Genomic DNA, 22,366 nt, shown 5'->3' with positions numbered 1-22,366 from the left:
GCCTGGATGAGGTAATTTAAAGGGTTGGTAGTGTTTCTAGACTTTATAAACATTCTTCGTAAAAATCTAAAGATTTTCTTATTTAAATTCAACAATCGTGTCCTAATCGAGAATTTTTAGGAGGATTTAAATTATTGATGCAATGGTTAAAAAACAGCTTCTTCTTCTTCTTCCTTGGCACTACAACCTCGAGAGGTCTTGGCCTAACATTTCTGGCTTTCTGTGACTTAATTTTACCCGTAGAAAAGTAATCAGCCTTACGTACGGGAAAAAAACTGATGTTATGAAAATGGAACATTATTTTAGTGCACTGGAGCACGCTTAAGTACAATTAGACAAGTATCATAAAAAAGAAATCTGTTAGGAATCATGTCAAACAAGCACATAGAAATTATTATTTGAATGTTAAATTCAATAACCAACTCTCCCAAATAGCCAAAAATAATAAAATCGAACTATCGTGCTGCTTGAGGGCTGCTTAAAGAAAAAACGTACCAGCGCCGAACTTTGAGGCAAGTTAAAAAGAGCGTGGAATTTCATGGAACTATGAAGCTTTTCTACTTGCACTTGGAACTCGATGGAACTATGAGGCTTATTAACAAACGACGAATAGTCTTCACCCGTACTATGCGGCTTGTTAAGAAGCATACGGTACTTCATGGAACTCTATGCCCATTTAAGAGTGAAAGATAATCCCTCAAGTTGTTTGTATACAGGATTGTGTCAATAGAACATTGCTATCTGCCATTAAGCGTCATCAGAAGAAAAAAAACATTGTGTGGAAAGATGTATTCCATATAAAAAATCGGAAAACTTATATAGAAAGCGTGCTAAAATTATGCGTGAACTGTTTGAGAACGGAGACGACTGCGAAATAATCGATAATACAGGTTCGTCAGTGTAGTAGTTTACTTTATGAGACTATGTTTTTATATTCCATTTCTTCTTTTAGAATCAACAAACTTTGATCATGTGGTTGACAAATATCCGACAGTTCCAGTTCGGAAGATGATGAGCAAAATGAAACAATGAGCCAGCTCATCTGCGAAGTCCTCCACAGGTTCGTTGTCACTTGAGAACCTTCGGTTGTCCACCTGGTCCTCTTCGTGGCTTTGGCTGTAATCTCCTAAGATTACCTCGTGGCGTTCCACGATCTCCAGGTGTATCTCCCTGTACGATGGCGGCGGATTTACCTGCACTTCGTCTAGCGCTACCTCGTCCCGGTCCCAGCAGTCGTCAAACCAGTCAGCCGGTATTGGAACTGGTTCGTCTTCTGGCCAATCGGCATGCCAATGCTGTTGAAACAGGATAGGCTCTGGGGCTGGTTCGTCCCAGAGGTCTTCCTGCCCGTGGTTGTCCGCTTCTTCTATGGCGTTTGCTTGTAGCGCTTCTTCTTCGCCAGCTTCCGTGGGTTGTTGGTTGTGGGCCGGATCTTCCCTTCGATTTTCGCGGTTGGCCGGAACGTTTTTTGCGGAATTCGTACTGTGAGTTGTTAACGCGCGCGGATATTAACAACTCCTCTCTGGAGCCACCATTAGTTCGATAACGAACCGTTGTTGAACCGACCACGCGAAGGAATGATCGATTCGGGAAATCTCCGTGCAGATTCCTGGCGTTGTCAGAGTTGCTTGAATCAGGCGGATAACCTTTTTTCCTGGATAACCAAGAGAAGTTTGTAAGCGGCGGACTCGCACTTCACTAACTCGGCGTGAACAACGGGAATGCCGTAGCTCGATCAGACGATTAACCTTTTTTCCTGGATAACCAGGAGAAGTATCTAACCGTGGTTCTTGCTTGGCTTAAAAGTTAGGAAAAAGCAGAAGTGTACAACAATTACATATGGAACAAAACTTTACCACTTCGAATGTTTGATGATTGCTGCTTAACTCCTTTTTGTCTCGGTAGAGAATAATGAGCAACGACAGAACTATTGGTACAAACAACAAAGGCAGGACTCTTCACGCAGGAATTACCATGTTCAATTCTCAAATTTGTTCAGAACTACATGATATACGATATAAAAAATATCTGATAACATCTCATCGACAGCACACAACCATACAAGCGACATAACTGCCCCAGAAATTCACATTTTTCATCATTTTTCTTGTTTTTATTTTTGTGGTTATCTCGAAAAAGACGATTTGCTTGAAAATGAAAAGCGCATAAAAGCTTTTTTTAACGGTTTGAAATACGAAAGCTGCTTAAGGCCTGGTTAAAGGTACGTCGAACTATGACACTGCTTATCTACTGCAAAAGACTGACTAGATTAGCGATCTTTAGCTTGCTGAAATTGGCTGAGATAGTTCGGCTATTTGGGTGGATAGTCTCAGCCCTTCGAACAGGAAGATGGTCCAGACGGGATTCGATATCCAGTTCTGCCTAGACGGTTGCCACCTCCTCCAGCAGTCCACTATAGAATAAAAATAAATAAAATAAAATCAAAAATACCTTAGAAATCATCAATAAGTGTTAGCAAGCGAACGGGATAGCGTAAATAAAAAAAATTGCATGGCTTTGAATGAAGACTCCAACTACGGGCACTCACTTTTAACAACTGAGATTTAGGTATATATAAAAGTATATCTAAAAATTGTTGTAATAATATTAATAAAAAATAAATAGTTTAATGCATAGATAAATAAATAAACCAAAAATAATTCAATAATAAATAATAATAGAAAAACGTCTGAAAAAGATACCCCTTTGGATCACTCAGTTGCAAAAAGTGAGTACCCGTTAGTGGGGAGAGGGGTGGGGGAGGGGGTTGTTAAACACTTTACTCCCAATTACAAAATAGAATTACAAAAAAAAACAAAAAAAAATAGAATTACATTACATTCATCCGTTACATCGTCACGTGTAGACGCTGCTTCAGCTTGTTATGACATACCGATTTGGTATGCGTGTCATCTTCAGTTGTCAGTGTAGCAAGCGCATAATATTTTGTGTGCTCTCTTCTGTTTTTTTTTTTCTTTTAACTCATGTAATGGCAGTGGTGTGTTTGTATTTTGTGTTAATGTGAAAGAAAAATTCAAAAAAAAAACCCTCCCAATCGTTCCGCGATAGCCATGGAACGGGATCAGTTGCTGCGTGAGGTAAAATTTGCGCGGTTGTCTGCAAATTTGCTCGATCCCAATTGCTCGAACTTGTGTGCTTTGTTTTGCAGCCCAAAGGTGGTAAGATGAAGGATGGCCCGATACGCTGCATACTGCTCAGCGAGTTTCATGTTGTGGCGGGCTCGAAGATCAGCTGTCAGGTGCCGGAGAATTTTATCACCAAGGAAATATTTGACTCGATACGCACCTACATCATACCAAAGCCACAGCTGCAACGGTGTATTTTAACAATGTAAGTATAATCCACCGGAAAACAGCGATCCCTAAACGGTACACGTTAAAGCTTTATTTCCATCTGCCCCAATTTACAGCAACACATTGGGCCACAAGGTGATCGGTTACCCCGTACGCATCAATCACGTGCGCTATCAGCGGAACTTTTTTTACTTTAATTTATGTTTTGTGTTTGACTCGTGGTCACGCACGGTGCAGTACGAGGCTGTGGTAAAGAAGCTGTCCGAGTATCTGCTGATGATGGAGGAGGAAGGCTCATTTTTGTCGAATGCAGAAAACAATAGTAACATCAGTAACTTGCTCGCGTGTATACTGCGCGATCTGAACCAACGGCAGGTAGCGACAATCGTGGAGGGTGATACGACCATCTATCTGAAGATAGGGCGGCTCAAATCGGACCCACCGGTCGTGCAGGATCACCAGGTGCCGCTGCTGTGCCGCGGGTTCGAGGACACGGATCTCGATTCGTGGGATCTAACGACGCAACAGGTACTGCCGTTCATCAATGGGATCAATCACGTCGCACGGATTGCCGCCGAAGCGGACGTCGAAAATCAGCTGGTCAAGTCGTGCATACAGAATCTGGTGTACTACGGTGTGATGCAGCTGCTGCCGTTGCTCAAGTACAGCAACGTGTACATGTGTACGCGCGAACTGCAGAAGCTCACGCGCGATCGTTCGTTGGCGGACGAATGTCGCAAGTACGTGCAGCTGCAGCATGCGGAAAAGGTGGACACCACCGTACGACTGCCGAGCCTGTTCAACATACTGCAGCTGTACTCGCAGATGACGCACGGCGTTACGCTCCGGTCGCTCTGCCAGCGGCTTTGCCCCCGGGACAACAACATCGACGAACGGAAGCTGGTATCGTTCGGGCTGCAGCACAATCTGATCCGCTGCATCAACAAATATCCCATCTACACCGGGTCGATACCGACGCCCAAGCACAAGCTGTACACCGGGCTAAACAGTTTGGACGAAATCTGCTGCAAAACGGGGCTGTCCCCCAGTCGGATTGAGCAGGAGATCGACATGGACTCGAACGTGACCGTCATATGGAAGTAACGTGATAGCACTGTACTGTCTGGTGAGCCTCATGCAGCTGCTCTGCCAGCGTGTGGCGGCATCACTCTGTGTGTTCTACATGTTATTTAATTTATGTTCGTGTGTATGTTTTACATCTTCTATCGTGTTCGGGTAACTCGTGCAACTAACCCATGTTTAGTTAATTTTTTACTCTTAATTGCTCTTTGTTTTTTCTGTTTCGTTTTGCATGTTACAATCATAGTCCAAGTTTGCAACCAAATTCCAAATGCGCATCACGCGCCAGTACGATTACTCTTTAACCGAGATTTTGAAAAGCCATCAATAGCTTATTGTAACGGCAATCTTAAGATAGGTGCTATAAATTTTTAATCATTATGATTAAAATTTCCCAACAGGAAGGAAATCGTGGTGTAAAAGGTGATTACTATAAACGTTAATATACTCCTACGCCAGTTCTGCTACAGTTAGCATTGAATACGCTCTGGGCAAGCATGAGATTAGTTTGCAGCAACAAACAAGCATAGTACAGCAGGAGACTTTAAAATGCCAAAAACTCGAGAAGCTTACAACCTAGAATGTTTCACGGTCTAGTTAACTAACGCACCTCAAAATCGAATGATTAATAAAGCAACGCGTGTCATTCGAGAAATGTTTCCAATTTATCATTTTACCTCTCTTACTAACCCTCTTAGCACCAAATGCTAGTAGTAACTGTGCGTGGTAGAGCATGCCCATTTTTTGAGTCATTTGAGCTAATTGCGTCTTTAGTGGTAGTAGTTGTAGTAGTCAGTGGAGTAGTGGTGGTTTTTATAGAACATTTTATAGCGTAAGAGATTTTTATGATCGTGCAATAAATATTACTTCACAATGCATTGTAGCTATTTGAGGAGAAAATCGTGATATTTGGTGACATTAAAATAGAAGTCAGGTAAATGAGGGTTCTCTAAGAAAGTCGAATTATATTGTGAAAGAAACTGGTGAATTGTAACATTTAATGACAATTTTTAAAAAATAAACATACTTTGGACGTTATGTAAAATGAAACTATAGCAAATAATGATTTTTTTTCTACTAGAATCCTATGTTCAAGAAGTCTCATGCCGCCTTATAGTAGTAATGATTTGTTCAGACCTATCTGAGCATTGGATGGGGCGCTCAATAGGTCCGGTAGCCGAGGCGATACCGGCTCTCCGAGGACTCCCCGTACGTAGGGCCAAACTATTTTACTATGAGTAACATTAAGTCACAGAAAGCCAGAAATGGCAGGCCGAGACTTCTCGAGGTTGTAGTGCCAAGGAAGAAGAGATCTGAGCGTTGGTCGTTAACTGCTAATCTATCTAGAATACAGGATGCTTGGATCAGGTCTTCCGATAAAGGTATATCTAACGACATCTATTGATTATTACTGAGGTCCGTTTGGGAGTGTCTTCGATCACCAACGCACTCTCAAGGAAATTTTTCCACAAGTGTCGTTACTTGCTCATGCTGAGTGATTGTCATATAGATGACGTCGTGTGAGAATATACGCCTTTCTTCATGATATTTTTGAGATAGATGATCTAACCTCTGGATAGGAATTTCTCTCTCTCTCCTCTCGCTTGGTACTACATCCTCGAGCGGTCTCGTCCTGTCAATGTCTGCTTTTCTGTGACTTGACTTTATCCGTAGCAAAGTAGTCAGCCTCTACGTAGGAGGCGGGCTGGATAGGATTTGAACCCTGGACCTGTCATGTGAAGATAGGCGCCGCTGTCGCCTCTGCAACCGAGTCCGAATACACACACAACGATAAAACCAACTAGCCAATAAAACCTACAACAAAGCTTAGGAGTCCTTCATTCAATTTCAGTCTCACTTTAAAGAACCTACAAAACTGTTGGGTGACCGGGCCCTGTCCCTTTAATAGGCATTTATTTCTCTTTCTCTAGATGTGAGAAGATGTAACGAATTCGAAGCTATCCTAATCCGTCACCTGTATGTGGCTAACTATTTTAAGTTTCTTCATCGCGAGCAGTGGCGGATCAAGATGCCCTCGAAGACCTGAAGCAGTATAAAAGTTGGACGCCTCCAACAAGTTGAATCTGAATCGACTGGGTTAGAGGCAGGGGTAGGTTGGAGATATTATACGAGATCCCTTGAAGAGTTCGGTTTGTAGGCTTCGAGGACCCCACAACCAGCCTAAAGGAAGATATACCTTTGACGAGATGATTGTAGTGAGTGGCGGATCAACCTAGAAGCGGAAGGAGCAAACACGACCGGAGTCTCGTCGTCCAGACTTGTGTCCAGACCACATGCGAGTAAACGCACAATCCACCGGGAGCCCGTTAAACCAGGGACGCAGAGATACCTGTGGTGAGATTGAGTACAGGAACCTCCCGAGCTCATCCTCATCCCACGCAAGCAGGCCATGCAAAGCTGCTGTGGGATGAGGAGGAACTTGTGGGGGGGAGGGGGGGATCGACCTCTCAAAAAAGTTGTCAATTTGCTTTTTAATACATGATTTGTGAGCAATACGGCCAGGCCGTTCTTTTGTTGTGGATCATAGCAACCTCGGTAGTTAGGAATCTAGTAGGCGATGCTTGTATAGTGATGTAGATGGTTGTATAGATGAATAAAGTTAGTGAGTTGTTCTTTTCCACTCGTAAGAGGAAGTACCTTCCAACATCTTTATGAATAAAAAAAAAGATTTGTGAACTTATAAATTACTTACTATAACATCTGATTGTAATTGCATATTTATCGCAACCATCAAAATTCAAATAAGGCCAAAAACAATAAACCCACATATTTAAGACGAATTTTAAATTTCGAATTAACCCTTTTGCAACGGCTAGTTTAAAAATGGATACGATTTTACTTGTCACCCGGGCACGCGTCATTGAGGAATTTGTAACAACAAACCGTAATCGTAATAACAAACCAGCTCAGTAGCGCGCTAGCATCAAAGTAGCTCAGTAGAAAACAGAGAGCATGTTACCACGTTTAGTCAGCCAACTTGGAGGACCGGCGGTGCGATTGTCCGCCCCAAGATTACGATTAGCTGGGCCGATCTTGATCACGCAACTGTCCCAAACCGTAACCGGCACCGAGATGCTGCCGGCTGGTCAGATCAGATCCATCTCACAGCATTGGGGAGTCAGCTGCTATCGCCACACCAATACCATTAGCAACGCAGCAGTAGTGGTAAGCGTAACTAGCAAACACGCATTCGCGTTGTTTATTACCTCCCCACCAGCTCCACACCGTCCCGGCGACTCCATCACCCAGACGGCGGCCATTCACTTTCACTGCACAGTTTGCCCTGTGTTACAATCTCCATTTTTATTCCGCTCGTTACATTCCCACAGCACAGTCATCCGTCAGTGGTCCGGAGCGTCAATCGACAACCTACGCGAAGCATTCCCAATCGGCTATTTTCGAAAAGCTCCGTTATCAGCAGAAAGATGGTAAGTGGTGACCTTTTTCGCCGTGGCTGCTGGTGAAGCTACAGGTGGTCGCTCCCTCTAAGTAACGCCAAAACCACGTTCCGTTTTCTTTTTGGGTTACTCGGTTCCGGCATGGGGAAAAAAAAGGTGGTTAAACTAACTGAGGAACAGCGGTCCGAGCAGCTGAAGCCACTTTTCGCTTCCGGCTGGACCATGGTCGAGGGCCGTGACGCCATCTACAAGGAGTTCCTGTTCGGGGACTTTAACGAAGCGTTCGGGTTTATGACGCGCGTCGCACTGAAAGCGGACAAGATGGACCACCATCCGGAGTGGTTCAACGTGTACAACAAGGTGCAGGTGACGCTCGCTACCCACGACTGCGGTGGTTTGAGCGAGCGTGACGTGAAGCTGGCCCAGTTCCTGGACAAGGTTGCCACTGTTACCAAGTGAAACGATGGGGTGGGGGGATCTCTGATCTCTGTGCCCGGAGATGCGTGAGATGGAAGAGGTTGAGCCAACAACGTGAACAAACACTACGAACCTTAAAGGCAATCAATCCAACATAGCTTAATAAAATGCAATGCGATCTGATACACGTTTAAGGCAGTTGTTTGTGATTTTTTTGCTTACAGAAAATGCTACTGTTGCTAATCACACGACATCGAGCAACAAATCGATTCATTTCTTCGTTTGTCCATTGTTTTACTCTTTTTTTCTGTTTTCCAAACGTTCAAAGGAAACAGGAAAAAAGAAGAAATCCCACGCAAACCTTTTTGCAAGGAAATAGGAAACATATTACATTTACAGATTTACATAAAACATGCAACGCGATGTAGGATTCCAATTTTTCGCACGATGAAACTGGTTTGACAGCTGGCGCGGATACATGCCCATTGTGTGTAGGGCAGCGTTGTAATGGGCTGGAGCAGGACGGCAAAGCCTTTCCCACGCGCAGCCAGAAGGAAATGGCACGATCGGAATATACAGGTAAACAGTGTTTGATTCCGGTTTACACAAGCAGTGGATGAACACGCGATGGATGAACTTTCTTGGTTCAACCGAAAAAAAATTAAATAAATCCATATTATTGATCCTTTCCTATTGATAAAACGTACTATTTTTAATATGCTTTTATATGATTTAAATATTTTTTTGTCAAACTACCCTTCTCTTGCTGACAATGCAAATTTTACAAAATTTCTTTTAAATAAGTTTTATAAGCATTTTCCGAACATTTTAACAGTTTCAAACACTGATTTGTACTGATCGCAAAGGGTGATGTGGAGATTGCGTCCGGGCCGGTGGTTGCGGTGGTATCGGCAGTGCTCTTCACACGGCAGCACTGGAGATCAAATCCTATCGGGATCGTCTTGCCGTATCTATCCGTCGTTCTTCGGATAGCAAGGTAAGCAGCAAAATCGGAAGCCGTGGTTGGAGCCCTGAATTGAGTGTTCTGAAAAAGGATTAGCGATCTAGCAATGTCTTATAGCAATGTGACTCGCTGACCGAGGCGATGACGGCACTGGTCTGCGAACGGCAGGACCAAGGATAACATTCAACACGGGTCGTTAATGTGACTAGGCAGTGATGTCTTCTTCTTCCTTGGCACTACAACCTCAAAATGTCTCAGCCTGCCATTTCTGGCTTTCTGTGACTTGATTTTACTCGTAGAAAAATAGTCAGCCCTGCGTACGGGTAGGTGGTCTGGATGGGATTTGAACCCCGGTATAACCGTGTGAAGACCTGCGCGGCTGTCAGCTCGGCCACCGGAACGCCATCAACAATTCTAGTAAGCCAGAAATGGCACGAAGAAGATGAGCTAAGAGGTCGTTACGCCAATAAAGAAGACCACGCGGGTCGTTGAGCCAAGAAGAAGAAGAAGGAAAAACTACTACAAAACAATATAAAACTGAGCTACTACTGCAAACACTGTCCAAAATCTAAATTACTTTCGATCAAATGCTTAGCGTAGGTGTAAAGTTGAGGCTAAAGTCTGAAATCAGATCCCCCACGGCACTTACTTTTGTCTAACGAGATACCTTAAATTTAGGTAAAAGTTAATCAAACATGTGAAAAATTGTTGCAATAATAATTTATAATAATTATTAATAATAAATATATGAATAATGACAGTAAAAAGTCTGAAAAAGATAGCATTTTGCGTAACTCAGTTGCAAAAATGAGTGTCCGTGAGTGGGGGGCAGGAGAGGGGGGGGGGGGGGAGAGGGGGGCTAATTCAGACCTTAACCCATCTATTCAGACTTTAGCCGGTTTCTTTGGTTGCGGATTGCATACATTCAGGCGTAAATCCTGCAGTGCCTAACAAATTTTGTCAGAGGGGGGCCTTCTCGAGTCTTTTACCTGAGTGCCTGTGAATGAGGGGAAGGAAGAGGGGGGGGGGGGAGATTAAAGGGGCCCTCTATTCAGACTTTAGCCGTAAAGTTGATATCAACTCCGCTGACCATCCGTGGCTGTCAGCACAAGGGTTGAAAGGGTGTTCATCGCCCGTTCACCGCACCAGATTCATCCGCACGATGCCCGATGAACGTTTGACAGCTACGGTCATCAGCGACAAACGAACGAACGGACGGACGGTGCGGAGTTGTGTGTGTTTTTTCCTGGCTTTTCGATTGAAAAGTGGTCCAGTGCTGTGGCGTGTGTTGTTGTTACTCCCATTTTCCCTTTCCGTGTTTCGGTCCATGTCGATATCGGTTTGTGCAAGAATTCGTCCCGTTTTATCGTCCGCCACACGGGTAACCTTCCGGACACCAAAAGTAAACTCATGCGCATTGTTTGCTAACAACAGTGTTGACAGCGTTGTGGTGGTGAAATTGGCGTGTTGCAAGAGGTAAAAGTTATTTTTTGGGTGGGCTACATCCAACCACGGGGGGGGGGGGGAGGGAGGGAGGTTTGCGGTCAAAATACGACGTGAAATTCGTGAAAGTGGTCTCACCGCGGCAAGCAAAACACGTCCCCAGGCTGGCTGTTTCATCTATCCGCACACGCTCACTCACTCACTTTGCTCTATGTTTTGTTATAGGTGTTAGTGGGATAGAGCGGTGTGTGCGGTGTACGTGTCGGTCCGTGTGTATGTGGACAATCGCGCTTCATCCAAAGGGGGGCAGGTAAGCCGTGGATCATCATAACAGCACGCGCGCTAAGGGTTGGTCTTGCTAGACCGTTCCACGACCCGCATTCGCAGCTCATCATCATCATTGTCGTGTCGGTGCCGCCGCCGTCGTCGTCGCAGCCAAAGCAAAAGCAGTCCGTACCCGCTCCGTGACAGGGGGTGGTAGTGTGAAAACGGGTGTGACAGGGGTGAAATAGGGGTGTAGTGTGCACATGTAGCCAACCGCACCAATCAACCACTGTTAGTTTTGCGTCCGATTATCACCCGACACACACACACACACAGTCTTCTCCAAGTTCCGGAGTCCAGAGACCGATCAACCCCGGGGACCGACCGAGTAGGGTGCGATTCTACTCCGATCAACAAACGCCTGCCACTGTTCGGGGAGTGTCCAGTATCGGGCAGAATGGCACCGAATCTAAGCAAGCTGCTGGCGAACCAGAACGCCGTCGTCGGTGCTGCCGGATGTACCGCGGCCGTCTGCATCATACTGTACGGTAAACAGATCCACAAGAATCGGTAAGTACCGAACAACCAACCGGGTAGGAACCGGTTCGGTAGTGGAGCAATCCAAGTTCAAGGTGTTCGCAAGTACACGCACCACAACTAACCACACATACCACACGCCCGTAAAGCCTGTTTTTGAGTTGTCTAGGAATTTTCCTACCCCCGGAGATGCCCAGTGCAATACGACCCACCGATCCGGGTGTGTGTGTGTGTGTGTGTGTGTGGTTACGTAGTTTGATTAGCGCATAATGCTCGTCGAATTCACTCTCGCTTCATCCTGCCTCTACTTCCCAGCAAGCAACGGCCGGAGGATGAGATACAGTATCTAATCAGCGACAAAAAGGAAAAGCGCAGCCCGAAGGCCCATGTCAATGCCGTTTTCTTCAACCAGCTGCGCGCACTATTAGGTAAGTGAGGGAGGGTGAACCAACGCCAGCCGTGATCCCACCGCCGGACGTCACCTAGTTGGTGGGGTTGTGCAGTTGCCGTGAAAGCCGCCAGCCTGGCGTGAAACCTATTGCTGGAGCGTGTGGAAAATTCTCCTTTGTCACCGTGCATTATCTTGAGGTTGGGCATTTTAGCAACCTCATACTGATTTATTTCGAGACCGGCTGCGCTGTGCTGATTCACCACAAAGCTTGCCTAGCGACCCGATCGCCCAGGGGCTTTTTGTGTGCATCAAACTTTGCGCCACAAAAAAAAAAAAACACACACACACGGTAAGCCGGACTCCCGGAAGCTTACCAAACTTGGGCGCGAACATTGATTACGGCGCATGTCATCTGATAAGACACCCCAGGCCAGGCAGGTTAGCATCGTACGATTATCGGAGCGAACGATTGCAAAGTCCAAGTCGGTTGTTTCGGGGGTTTGATACACGGCCCCAAAAAACCACTCGCCGAGCGGAAGGTAGGTGACGCGTGCAGCCACCACGGTTACGCGTGTTTGCCACGAATACTTTGAACCCTTGGGCGAACTACATTTCTCGCAATCCCTATCGATTGGAGGAGGCATGGGGTTGGTGGGTGTTTGGTGCGGCAAAGAACGACGGCGGTGTGTGATAGCACAGCACGCAGATAGTAGCAGAAATGAATAATGCACAAGCGGTGTGGGGTATGTGGACTGCTGTTTTTTCCCCGCCCTTCCTCTCCAAGGCTTTAATTAATGATTCTGGAATAGTGGTATCGTGGTGCGAGTCGTGGCGCAGGTCAAGCCCGCCTGCGTTAATCTGAATCCGCTATTTGAATGCATACACGAATGCGAACGAATGGAGGGGCATAAGCAACAGAACGACTTAAGGGTGCAGAGTAGCTTTCCATCCTTCACCTGGAGGACGGATTTTCACGGTGACAGGTGAAGTTTTGTGGAATGATCAAGACGTTGAGCGGCCCTTGGTGGGGGTATGACAGCAGTCAACTGCTCCGTATCGGGCTAGATTGAGTCAACGCCTAGCTAAGACTTCCCGAGTTTTTAGCGCCAACGAAGAAGAAGTTGAGGTCTGACCACTCATTACTTCAAAGATAAATAAGCAATAACAGTTATTCAAGGTTTTGCAGCGAAAAAAGCTTTATGAGATGTAGTTTATTCTATTCACTCACTTTTTTTTAACCTCTCTTTAAGCCTCTTTTAATCTTGCAAATCATTGTTTATCTAAGACACAATGTGTGTGTGTGCTGTGTTGTGTGCAACTAATAAGCGTACGGATTGACGCAAATGCCCGCACAGAAATGAAGGGAATAGCTTCAGAATGATAGTCATTTTTTTAGAAGTGGCGGAATCGTTTTTTTGTCTTTTTCTCATCGAACGAAAGACCCAAACGAATGGTCACGCTTTTGAAGATTTGCTTAGCGTAGATGTTCTGAGGAATCAAGAGGTCATCTACTGTAGGTGAATATATCAGTAGTTGTGTTTCTACAGAAGGATGAACGGTTTTTTTTCTAGGTACAAAAAAAGCATAATAAAATGGCGAATCGGTCTTGCACACCACAAGACCGATATCAAGGCCGACCTGGGCCAGATACGATAACTAGGTCTCTAGATAATGAAGTTTCAAGAACAAGAAGGAGTTTATACGTCTAGCCCCAACTCCAGCCCCAAGCTCATGTAACGATCTGTGGTTATATGAGGTCTGACCACTCTTCCTTCTTCCTTCAGGCATTACAACAAAGGTCTCAGCCTGTCTTCCTCTTCTTCTTTGTGAGGATATATCACGATTCGATGAGGAAGTCCAGCTTCCTGGGCCCTTCAACACTATTCCGCGATTGTGAGACACGATTCTCTTTCAATATGGACCGGCAGCTAAAGGCGTTCTTGTGGGCATTTTCTGCTGGTGTTCTGTATTTATGCTTGTTGACACCTTGCTGGTCGGTCTAGTCTGTTTATATTGTGATGTTGGGTGCTTGTATTGTTTTGAGAAAGCTGTTGATTGATGTAATCAACCCAGTGTTTTTAGCTGGTTAATGACCTCTATAGGTCAGCCTTATCCCGGGCTGGCTCGGCATTGAAGGTTGATGGTGAATCTCTTGCAAGTACCATATTTTTCCTTGCCCTAGGACCTAGCCCAAACCGACCGTTACGTTTTTGATTGTTTGTGTTTTTCGTGACGTTTCTTGATTCGTTTACTTCGTGGTTATGTCGTTGGAGTTCAGAATTTTATTCGGTTGTCTTGGATAAATTTCACTACTTTAACCAATCCCAATGAGTCCTTCCTTTTGCAGGTTTTCTTGAATTTCTCTTCGTTAGTGTAGATTGATCTATTACGTTCTAGTGAGTATTTTTGACAGCGGAATACTCTGTGCTTGGCTGTGTCAGGCTCATTGCATGCATCACAGAGGCCACTATCCACTAGTCTCATTTTTGGTAACCAATAATTACTGTGATCAAGACCCGATGCAAGTCTGTTCAGTATTTTGATGCCTTTAGCTGGTAGTTTTAGTTTATGATGCCACATTTTGATATTCTGCAAAAGGTTTTGCCCTTGTGCTGACACATTTCCGCATACCACCTGTTGGTGTCCTCCTTTGCCTTGTTTTGGAAGAGCGTAAGGGCATCTTTTAGAGGTATCTGGTTACTTATGATGTTATTGCAACTAGTACCCTCTTTGGCCAGACTGTCCGCTATTTCATTCCCCTACAATGCCAGCGTGGCTGGGAATCCACTGTATTCTAAAGTTCACTTTTCCGTTCCGTTATTCAGGATTTCTGACACTATATTAACCGTGTATAATTCCGCTGAGGCGCTTTGGATAATAAAGCATGCCGCTCGGCTGTCGGTATATATAGTTGGGGTATCTACTCGTTCCTGAACAACAAAGTCTAGAGCCAGTTTTATGGCAAATAGAGTTCCGTTGAGCAGATGGATACAGGATTTGTTAATTGGTAGGACTTTATGAACAGTTCTTCGTTCCCACTGACAATATATATTCCTATTCCGCAGTTTGCATCTGTTTTGCTTCCGTCTGCTGGAGATTTGTACGGGGTTAGGGGTGGTGGTGATGAAGTTACTCACATCCAGGCTTAACTGTCGTGCTATTCGGGGGTTAAATTGATGCTTGCTGTTGGTTAGGCCGGGTATGGATGTATGTCTCCAGCCTGTCACTTCTGGCTTTCTGTGACTTGATTTTACCCGTAGCAAATTAGTGAGTTCTTCGTACGGGGAGGCGGTTTGAATGGGATTTGAACTGACGCCGTTGTCGCTTCGACAACCGGACCGCCCCAAACGCTATTCCAGTTCCACTAAACCTCCTTGGACTTCTTCTTTGGCTTGACGATCTCTTAGATCATATGCCTGCCATTTCTGGCCTACCTAGACTTAATGATATCACGTAGTTGTATAGTCAGTCCTCACTACGGGGAAATGGTCCGTAGTACCGTGAAGATCTTGTTCCACTAGATTCATCAAGAATTGCATCATGTATCAGAGTTCTGCGAGAATAATACAGAAGAGTCTTCTTCTTCTTCTGTGGCACTACAACCTCGAGAGGTCTCGGCCTGCCATTTCTGGCTTTCTGTGACTTAATTTTACCCGTAGAAAAGTAGTCAGCCTTTCGTACGGGGAGGCGGTCTGGATGGGATTTGAACCCCGGCCCTGCCGTGTGAAGACCGGCGCCGCTGTCGCCTCGGCCACCGGACCGCACTCAGAAGAGTAGTCTCGTGTAAAAGTCAACCCAAGACATAAAAGAGGTAACGTTCCTACATAAACTCTGAGCTCTGCTTCCATATCCTACAAGGGTTCTTCAAGAATTGCATCATGTATCGGAGTTCTGCGAAAATATTTCAGAAGAGTAGTCTCGTGCACAAGTCAACTCAAGGCATAAAAGAGGTATCGTTCAAATGCAATATCTGAGCTCTGCTCCCATATCCTATATGGGAGTTCAAGAGATAGATTCTTCAAGAATTGCACCATTTATCGGAGTGCTGCGAAAATATTTCAGAAGAGTAGTCTCGTGCACAAGTCAACTCAAGGCATAAAAGAGGTATCGTTCCTACTTAAACTCTGAGCACTGCTCCCATATCCTATAAGGGTCCGGCAAAATCGGCAAGAAAAAATAAGACAAAATCAAACCGAACCAAAGAAGGTCATCTACATTGACCGTGTGGGCAATTTGTTGTTGATTTTAATTTGACCATCCACCGAAACCGCAACCAAGTGTACGGTCACACACCGAGCGGCGACTGCTTGCATCGTTCTGTACCTCGACTAACGTTCTTTACCTTCGCCCATCTTTTTCTCCGACCAAACCCCTTACGTGCTGCTGCAACACACGCCACAACTACCACGACTGCAATTGGCATAATAGGCATCATCATTCCGAAGGCATGGAGCGTCGAGAACGGATTGCTGGTCGTGATTGCGCTGTCACTGATTGCCCGGTCGGTCAGCGATATCTGGATGATACAGAATGCGACGGCGATCGAGAGCACAATCATTACGATGAACAAGACGCAGTTCCGGACGGCGCTGGTGAAGTACCTTTCGGCCCTGCCCGCGGTAAGTGTTTGACGGTGCGGAGCAGTGTACACAGGCAACCAGAAGAGCGGCAAGCGATAGCGAGCGAGCATTGATTGTAGTGCAAATTTATCACTGGGTGACTTGCGTATGTCGTGGTGACGTTTATTGCTTCGTTTTTTTTTTACATTGGAGATGTTACGAATCTTATCGCAGAAGTGTTGTTACCTCGTACCGGCCGGTTCAAGCTGTCCATATGATTAAAGATATTGAAGGATAACGCGTTCAAATTGATCGGTATATTGAGCTTTATTTTTTGCTACATGTCTATTCTTGTTGGAGTCTAACATTTATTAAGATAATTCAGAATTTTATTAAAATAGCTAAACATCAGGAAGAGAGAAAGAGAGAGTGAGAGTACTAATTTCCTCTACCTTTCTAGATCGCTGTCGTTAACAATGTTCTAAAATGGAGCATAGGAGAGCTGAAGCTTCGCTTCCGAACGAACTTGTCGCAATATTTATACAACGAGTACCTGAAGTAAGGATCGCCCTTCCACCATCCCACGCGGACGGTAACACGAACATGCTCACCCAATGTCCAAACCCCCCCCCCCCCTTTTTTCCCCAGAGGATTTACCTACTACAAAATGTCGAACCTGGACAACCGGATAGCGAATGCGGACCAGCTGCTGACGACGGACATTGACAAGTTCTGCGAGAGCGTTACCGACCTGTACTCGAACATCTGCAAACCCCTGCTCGACATCGTGATCTACGTGTACCGGCTGACGACCAACCTGGGCGGTACGACGCCCGGCATCCTGCTGCTGTATCTGTTCTTCTCCGGCGTGTTCCTTACCAACCTGCGCAAACCGACCGGCCGGCTAACGGTGATGGAGCAGAAGCTGGAGGGCGAGTTCCGGTACGTGAACAGCCGGCTAATCACCAACTCGGAGGAGATCGCCTTCTACAAGGGTAACAACCGCGAGAAGCTAACGATACTGGCGAGCTTCAACAAGCTGGTGTCGCACATGCGCAAGTTCCTGGAGTTCCGCGTCGGCATGGGCATCGTGGACAATATGGTGGCGAAATGTAAGTGGCCGGTGTGTGGAAGAACGTCTCAAAGGACTAATCTTCGAATGGGGGGTTTTTTATTTTGGTAGATATTGCCACTGTGGTCGGGTTCTATGCTGTGTCGCTTCCGTTCTTCGAGAAGGATCATCCGTTGCTCACGGGAAGCCAACAGAGCGAACGGTTGAGCGTAAGTATATTGTGCATTAGCAGTTTGGGCAGTGAAGAGTGTTTACTGAAGGACCCTCCTTCGCTCCTACCTTCCTACAGCGATACTACACGTTCGGGCGCATGCTGGTAAAGCTGGCGGAAGCGATCGGTCGGCTGGTGTTGGCCGGGCGGGAAATGTCCAGGCTTGCCGGATTCACTGCCCGCATGACCGAGCTGACGGTGGTGCTGAAGGACCTCAATTCGGGCCGTTACGAGCGTACGATGGTGAACAATTCGGCCATCGCCGATGCCGGCCACATCGGTCCCGGCATGGGGCTGCTCAAGTTCCAGGACAATTTGATCAAGTTCGACCATGTGCCGCTGGTAACACCGAACGGGGACGTGCTGGTGAAGGACCTGACGTTCGAGGTCAAATCGGGCATGAATGTGCTCGTCTGCGGACCGAACGGGTGCGGCAAGAGCAGCCTGTTCCGCATCCTCGGCGAGCTGTGGCCAACGTGGGGCGGCAAGGTAACGAAACCACCCGCCGGCAAACTGTTCTACATTCCTCAACGACCGTACATGACGCTTGGCTCGTTGCGTGATCAGGTTAGTGTGACGGTGTTTCGCTGCTCGCGCACCCCAAACCAGTTGTGCGTGTGTGAAAATCGCGCGATCATTTTTGTCCGCGTCTGTTTTGCAGATTATTTACCCCCACACGCATCAGGAGATGAAGCGCCGCGGCAAAACGGACGCCGATCTGCTCAACTACCTCGATCTGGTACAGCTCACCTATCTGCAGGTACGCGAGAAGGGGCTGGACGCGATCGAGGACTGGATCGATGTGCTGTCCGGTGGGGAGAAGCAGCGCATCGCGATGGCCCGCCTGTTCTACCACAATCCGCAGTTTGCCATCCTGGACGAATGCACGTCCGCGGTGTCGGTCGACGTGGAGGGCAGCATGTACGAGTACTGCCGCATGGTCGGCATCACGCTCTTCACCGTGTCGCACCGCAAGTCGCTCTGGACGCATCACGACTACTACCTCAAGTTCGACGGACACGGTGCGTACGAGTTTGGCCCGATCGTCGGCACACAGGATCAGTTCGGATCTTAAAGTTGTGTGGCCCTCAGCAATGTTGGGATGAACGTGTCACACCTGCACACACACACACACACACAAAACATAACTAGCGCAACGCACACGCAGGTATGTTTCTATTCACCTGGTAGCAGCTATGGATCGATTGTTTTTTTCTGTTACCGGTATCTTTTTAGTAGCTAATATCGTGTTGCAATCGCAACGGATAGAGTCAGCAGCGGAAGCGCCAAATGCGCTTAGGCATACAGGCTCGCGTGAGCTAGAGCAAGAAAGACAGTGTTGGACGACTGATCGGGTATTTTCTTCTGCTTTCCGTTTTTGCGTATGTGTTAGTAGATTACCAGTTTTTATAACAAAAAAGAGATAGTTTTTTCTTCTTTTATTTCCCTAAATATTGTACCTTCCTTCTTGCTATTGCCAAAATCATGTTCGTCCTTCGTCCTTTTCTTTTACTTTATTTTTTCGGTAGGTGTTTGTTCTAGTACAAGGGTGCAGGAAACCATATTTTTTTATATATTGTATAAGTAAAACTCACTTTAATGTACACACACACACATTCATACATACACTGCAGTACGTACGGGCGAAGTAATGTAGCTCTGGGCTCTGGGTGAAATATGGTTAAACCGTTTAATTTTGTTTAAAAACTTTTCGATTATTCTATACAACTCATGTGTTTCATAGCTCACGGCCCCGTTTTTTTTTACCTTTTTCTGATGATCATTCCCAACGGTCGTTGTGTTGTGGGCCGCTTCCGTGCTGCATAAGTCAGGCTTCGCGTGGTTAACACCATAAGATAAATCAATTAGCAAAGCTTTTACTTTCGGTTCGACTTGTTTCTCTTTAGTGCTCTTTTACTAGTGACGCGTATGAGAAGGGCAGAAGTAATGGAAATACAGAACAAAGAACAAAGATCAATATACCACCAACAATGCGTCGCGTTGCGTCGAAAAATGTTACGAGATTCCGAAATAGCAACTATGGGCTGATTATCGTTTAGCTTCCCTTCAAGATCGCTGGAGATTCTACAACCTCGTGAGGTCTCGCGGACTGTCATTTCAGGCTTTCTGTGACTTACTTTTACCCGTAGTAAAGTAGTCGGCCCTACCGTATGGGGATGCGGTCTGGATGGGATTTGAACCCCCGCCCAGACATGTGAAGACCGGCGTCGCTGTCGACCGACAAAATCTGGTCTCACTCAGCGCCACATTCTGCAGAACTGCCTGTTCATCGACTTCCAAGCAGAGACTACGCTACCAGAGATTGGATCAAACTTCTGGGAGATCTTCTGTCTAGTAGAGTATTGAAATGAGACTGGGAAGCCTGTTAGCAACCTCAGAAGTAAGGAACTTCGTAACCTGAGGAGCAAAATCTAGGATGACTGTTTTTTCGGGAGAAATGCTACGAGATTCACATGGAACAGGGATTGCGCTCGCCATTTTGTAGTGTCGGACTCAAAGTACAATCTTTGACGGTGTAGTGTGTATTAGTGATGGGAATAACTACTAAGCAACGTGCATTAAATCTTATACTCATTCTTTCGCGAGGAATGATCTAACTCGCCGTACCGACTAACCACTCACATTCACTTCGTTTTAACTCACTCATAATAGTTTAACTCACTCGTGAGTTAAATATTGCTTCGATCAATTAAACCACGTTGGCAAAGATGATTTCAGTAAATATAATTTGAGTGTTTGAGATATAATGTAACTCAATTGTTAAACTCAGTGAGTTAAAACGCAGCGAGTGAGTTAAATCGAAAAGTGAGTTGAAATGACTCTTAGTGATGATTTCAATCATCTCAGTCATTGCTAAGATTTCTTCTAAAATCACGTTTGTGTATGTGCAGCACATGTGGAAAAAAAAAGTTGAGAGTGTTGGGTCATGAGCAACTCTGAGCAACCTCCTATACGCTCAGCTCAGTAAAGTGAGCAAGTGAGCGCGAGCAACGTGCTATAAATGGAGTTCCAGCACACGACCAACTAGGAGCAAAATAGCAACCGCTTGTGAGGTAGCTCTTCTTCTTCTTCTTCTTCCTTGGCACAACAACCTCAAGAGGTCTCCTCGGCCTGCCATTTCTGGCTTTTCTGTGACTTAATTTTACCCGTAGTAAAGTAGTCAGCCTTGAAAAAAAAACACGAACAATGAAACACGAATGGCCATCCGTCGGCTCAAGAACAACAAGGCACTAGGCACCGACGGAATAGTAGCCGAACTGATCAAAAACGGTGGTGCAGCACTCGAACAGGAAATGCATCAAATTATTGCTGAGGTATGGGATAGCGAATCGATGCCTTGTGATTGGAATCTTGGCATCATCTATCCCATATACAAGAAGGGAGATAGGCTAGAATGCAGCAACTACAGGGGTATTACGGTGTTGAATACCGCCTTCAAGATCTTCTCCCTAATCTTACAAGATCGACTTGTCACATTCGTTGAGGGGATAGTTGGAAACTATCAGAGAGGATTCCGAAACGGAAAATCAACCACTGACCAGATCTTCACGATGCGGCAAATCTTGGAGAAGATGGCGGAGCAACAGCTCCACTCCTACCATATCTTCATTGATTTCAAAGCCGCCTATGACAGCATTGCCAGGGTAAAACTATACGACGCAATGAGCTCTTTTGGAATCCCGGCCAAGCTTACCAGGCTTGTAAGAATGACAATGGCCAACATCATATGCCAGGTGGAAGGTGGATGGAAAACTTTCAGGGCTCTTTGCTACCACCAAGGGCCTGTGCGCCAGGGAGATGGGCTCGCCTGTCTCCTTTTCAACCTGGCGCTAGAGAGAGCCATCCGTGACTCGGAGGTGGAAACTTCGGGGACCATCTTCTATAGGTCAATCCAGATCCTGGCATACGCTGATGACATAGACATCATTGGTTTGAGGCTCTCCTATGTAGCTGAAGCTTATCAAAGGATCGTGTGGGTGGCACAAAACCTCGGGTTGGAGATTAACGAGGCGAAAACCAAAATGATGGTGGCACCACCAGCGGCCCTGCCAACTAACACTGGGGTAATGTACAGATAGGTGACCGCACTTTTGAAGTCGTCCAAAACGTCACCTGTCTGGAGTCAACAGTCAGCTCCTTCAACAACATTGATGTTGAGTAGCGAGTTGAGTGCTGGTTGCCAACCTGAGCCTGAGGAAACTTCTCCACTCAAAATACCTCCTCAGTACGCACATACGCCTCTGAGACATGGACTCTTTCCAAAACTGACGTCAAACCCTCTTAGCCGCGTTCGAGAGGAAGATGCTCAGAAGAATTTTTGGCCCCGTATGTGTGGAAGGACAATGGAGGAGCCGCTACAACGACGAGCTCTACGAGCTGTACGATGATCTCACCATCGTGCAGCGAATTAAACTCGCCAGTCACGTCATCAGAATGACACCAGCCGACCCAGCCCGTAAAGTCCTTTTAGGCCGTCCACAAGGACAGAGGAGGCGTGCTGGGACCAAATTGAGATGGAGGTTGTAGCGCCTGATAAGTAAGTAAGTAAAGTAGTCAGCCTTACGGAGGCGATCTGGATGGGATTTGAAGACCGGCGCCGCTGTCGCCTCGGCCACCGGACCTCGGCCACCCGTGAGGTAGCTCTGGCCTGTGCTCGCTCAGCTCACCTAAAAG

At 46.1% G+C, this 22,366-nt stretch overlaps 3 protein-coding genes across 5 annotated transcripts; all 3 read left to right on the top strand.

Moving 5' to 3' along the window:
- The first annotated feature begins 2,876 nt into the window (after nt 1-2,876).
- Nucleotides 2,877-5,444, top strand: LOC118506268 (GATOR complex protein NPRL2). Its single transcript, XM_036043175.1, has 3 exons — nt 2,877-3,098; nt 3,170-3,351; nt 3,431-5,444. Exons 1-3 carry the CDS (start codon nt 3,072-3,074, stop codon nt 4,416-4,418), a joined length of 1,197 nt encoding a protein of 398 aa, XP_035899068.1. The 5' UTR covers nt 2,877-3,071; the 3' UTR covers nt 4,419-5,444.
- Nucleotides 5,445-7,283: 1,839 nt separating this feature from the next.
- On the top strand, nt 7,284-8,424 carry LOC118506409 (putative pterin-4-alpha-carbinolamine dehydratase). Its single transcript, XM_036043489.1, has 3 exons — nt 7,284-7,580; nt 7,745-7,843; nt 7,970-8,424. The coding sequence occupies exons 1-3, from the start codon at nt 7,368-7,370 to the stop codon at nt 8,270-8,272; spliced, it is 615 nt and encodes a 204-aa protein (XP_035899382.1). The 5' UTR covers nt 7,284-7,367; the 3' UTR covers nt 8,273-8,424.
- A 1,951-nt stretch (nt 8,425-10,375) lies between these two features.
- On the top strand, nt 10,376-19,663 carry LOC118506099 (ATP-binding cassette sub-family D member 3). 3 transcript variants are annotated; one of them, XR_004905486.1, is made up of 10 exons: nt 10,376-10,670; nt 10,863-11,471; nt 11,754-11,866; nt 16,258-16,448; nt 16,849-16,946; nt 17,037-17,500; nt 17,572-17,669; nt 17,750-18,238; nt 18,333-18,839; nt 18,911-19,663. XR_004905486.1 is itself a non-coding variant. In XM_036042788.1 (9 exons), exons 2-9 carry the CDS (start codon nt 11,359-11,361, stop codon nt 18,744-18,746), a joined length of 1,980 nt encoding a protein of 659 aa, XP_035898681.1. In that variant the 5' UTR covers nt 10,376-10,670; nt 10,863-11,358; the 3' UTR covers nt 18,747-19,663. The 3 variants fall into 3 exon arrangements, 1 of the variants encoding a protein (XP_035898681.1); XR_004905485.1 differs by having other exon boundaries at nt 18,908-19,663; XM_036042788.1 differs by having other exon boundaries at nt 18,333-19,663.
- Nucleotides 19,664-22,366: the final 2,703 nt, after the last annotated feature.

Source organism: Anopheles stephensi, chromosome X (assembly GCF_013141755.1).
Source record: "Anopheles stephensi strain Indian chromosome X, UCI_ANSTEP_V1.0, whole genome shotgun sequence".
NCBI lineage: Eukaryota > Metazoa > Arthropoda > Insecta > Diptera > Culicidae > Anopheles > Anopheles stephensi.
This window is presented reverse-complemented; position numbering and strand designations above follow the sequence as displayed.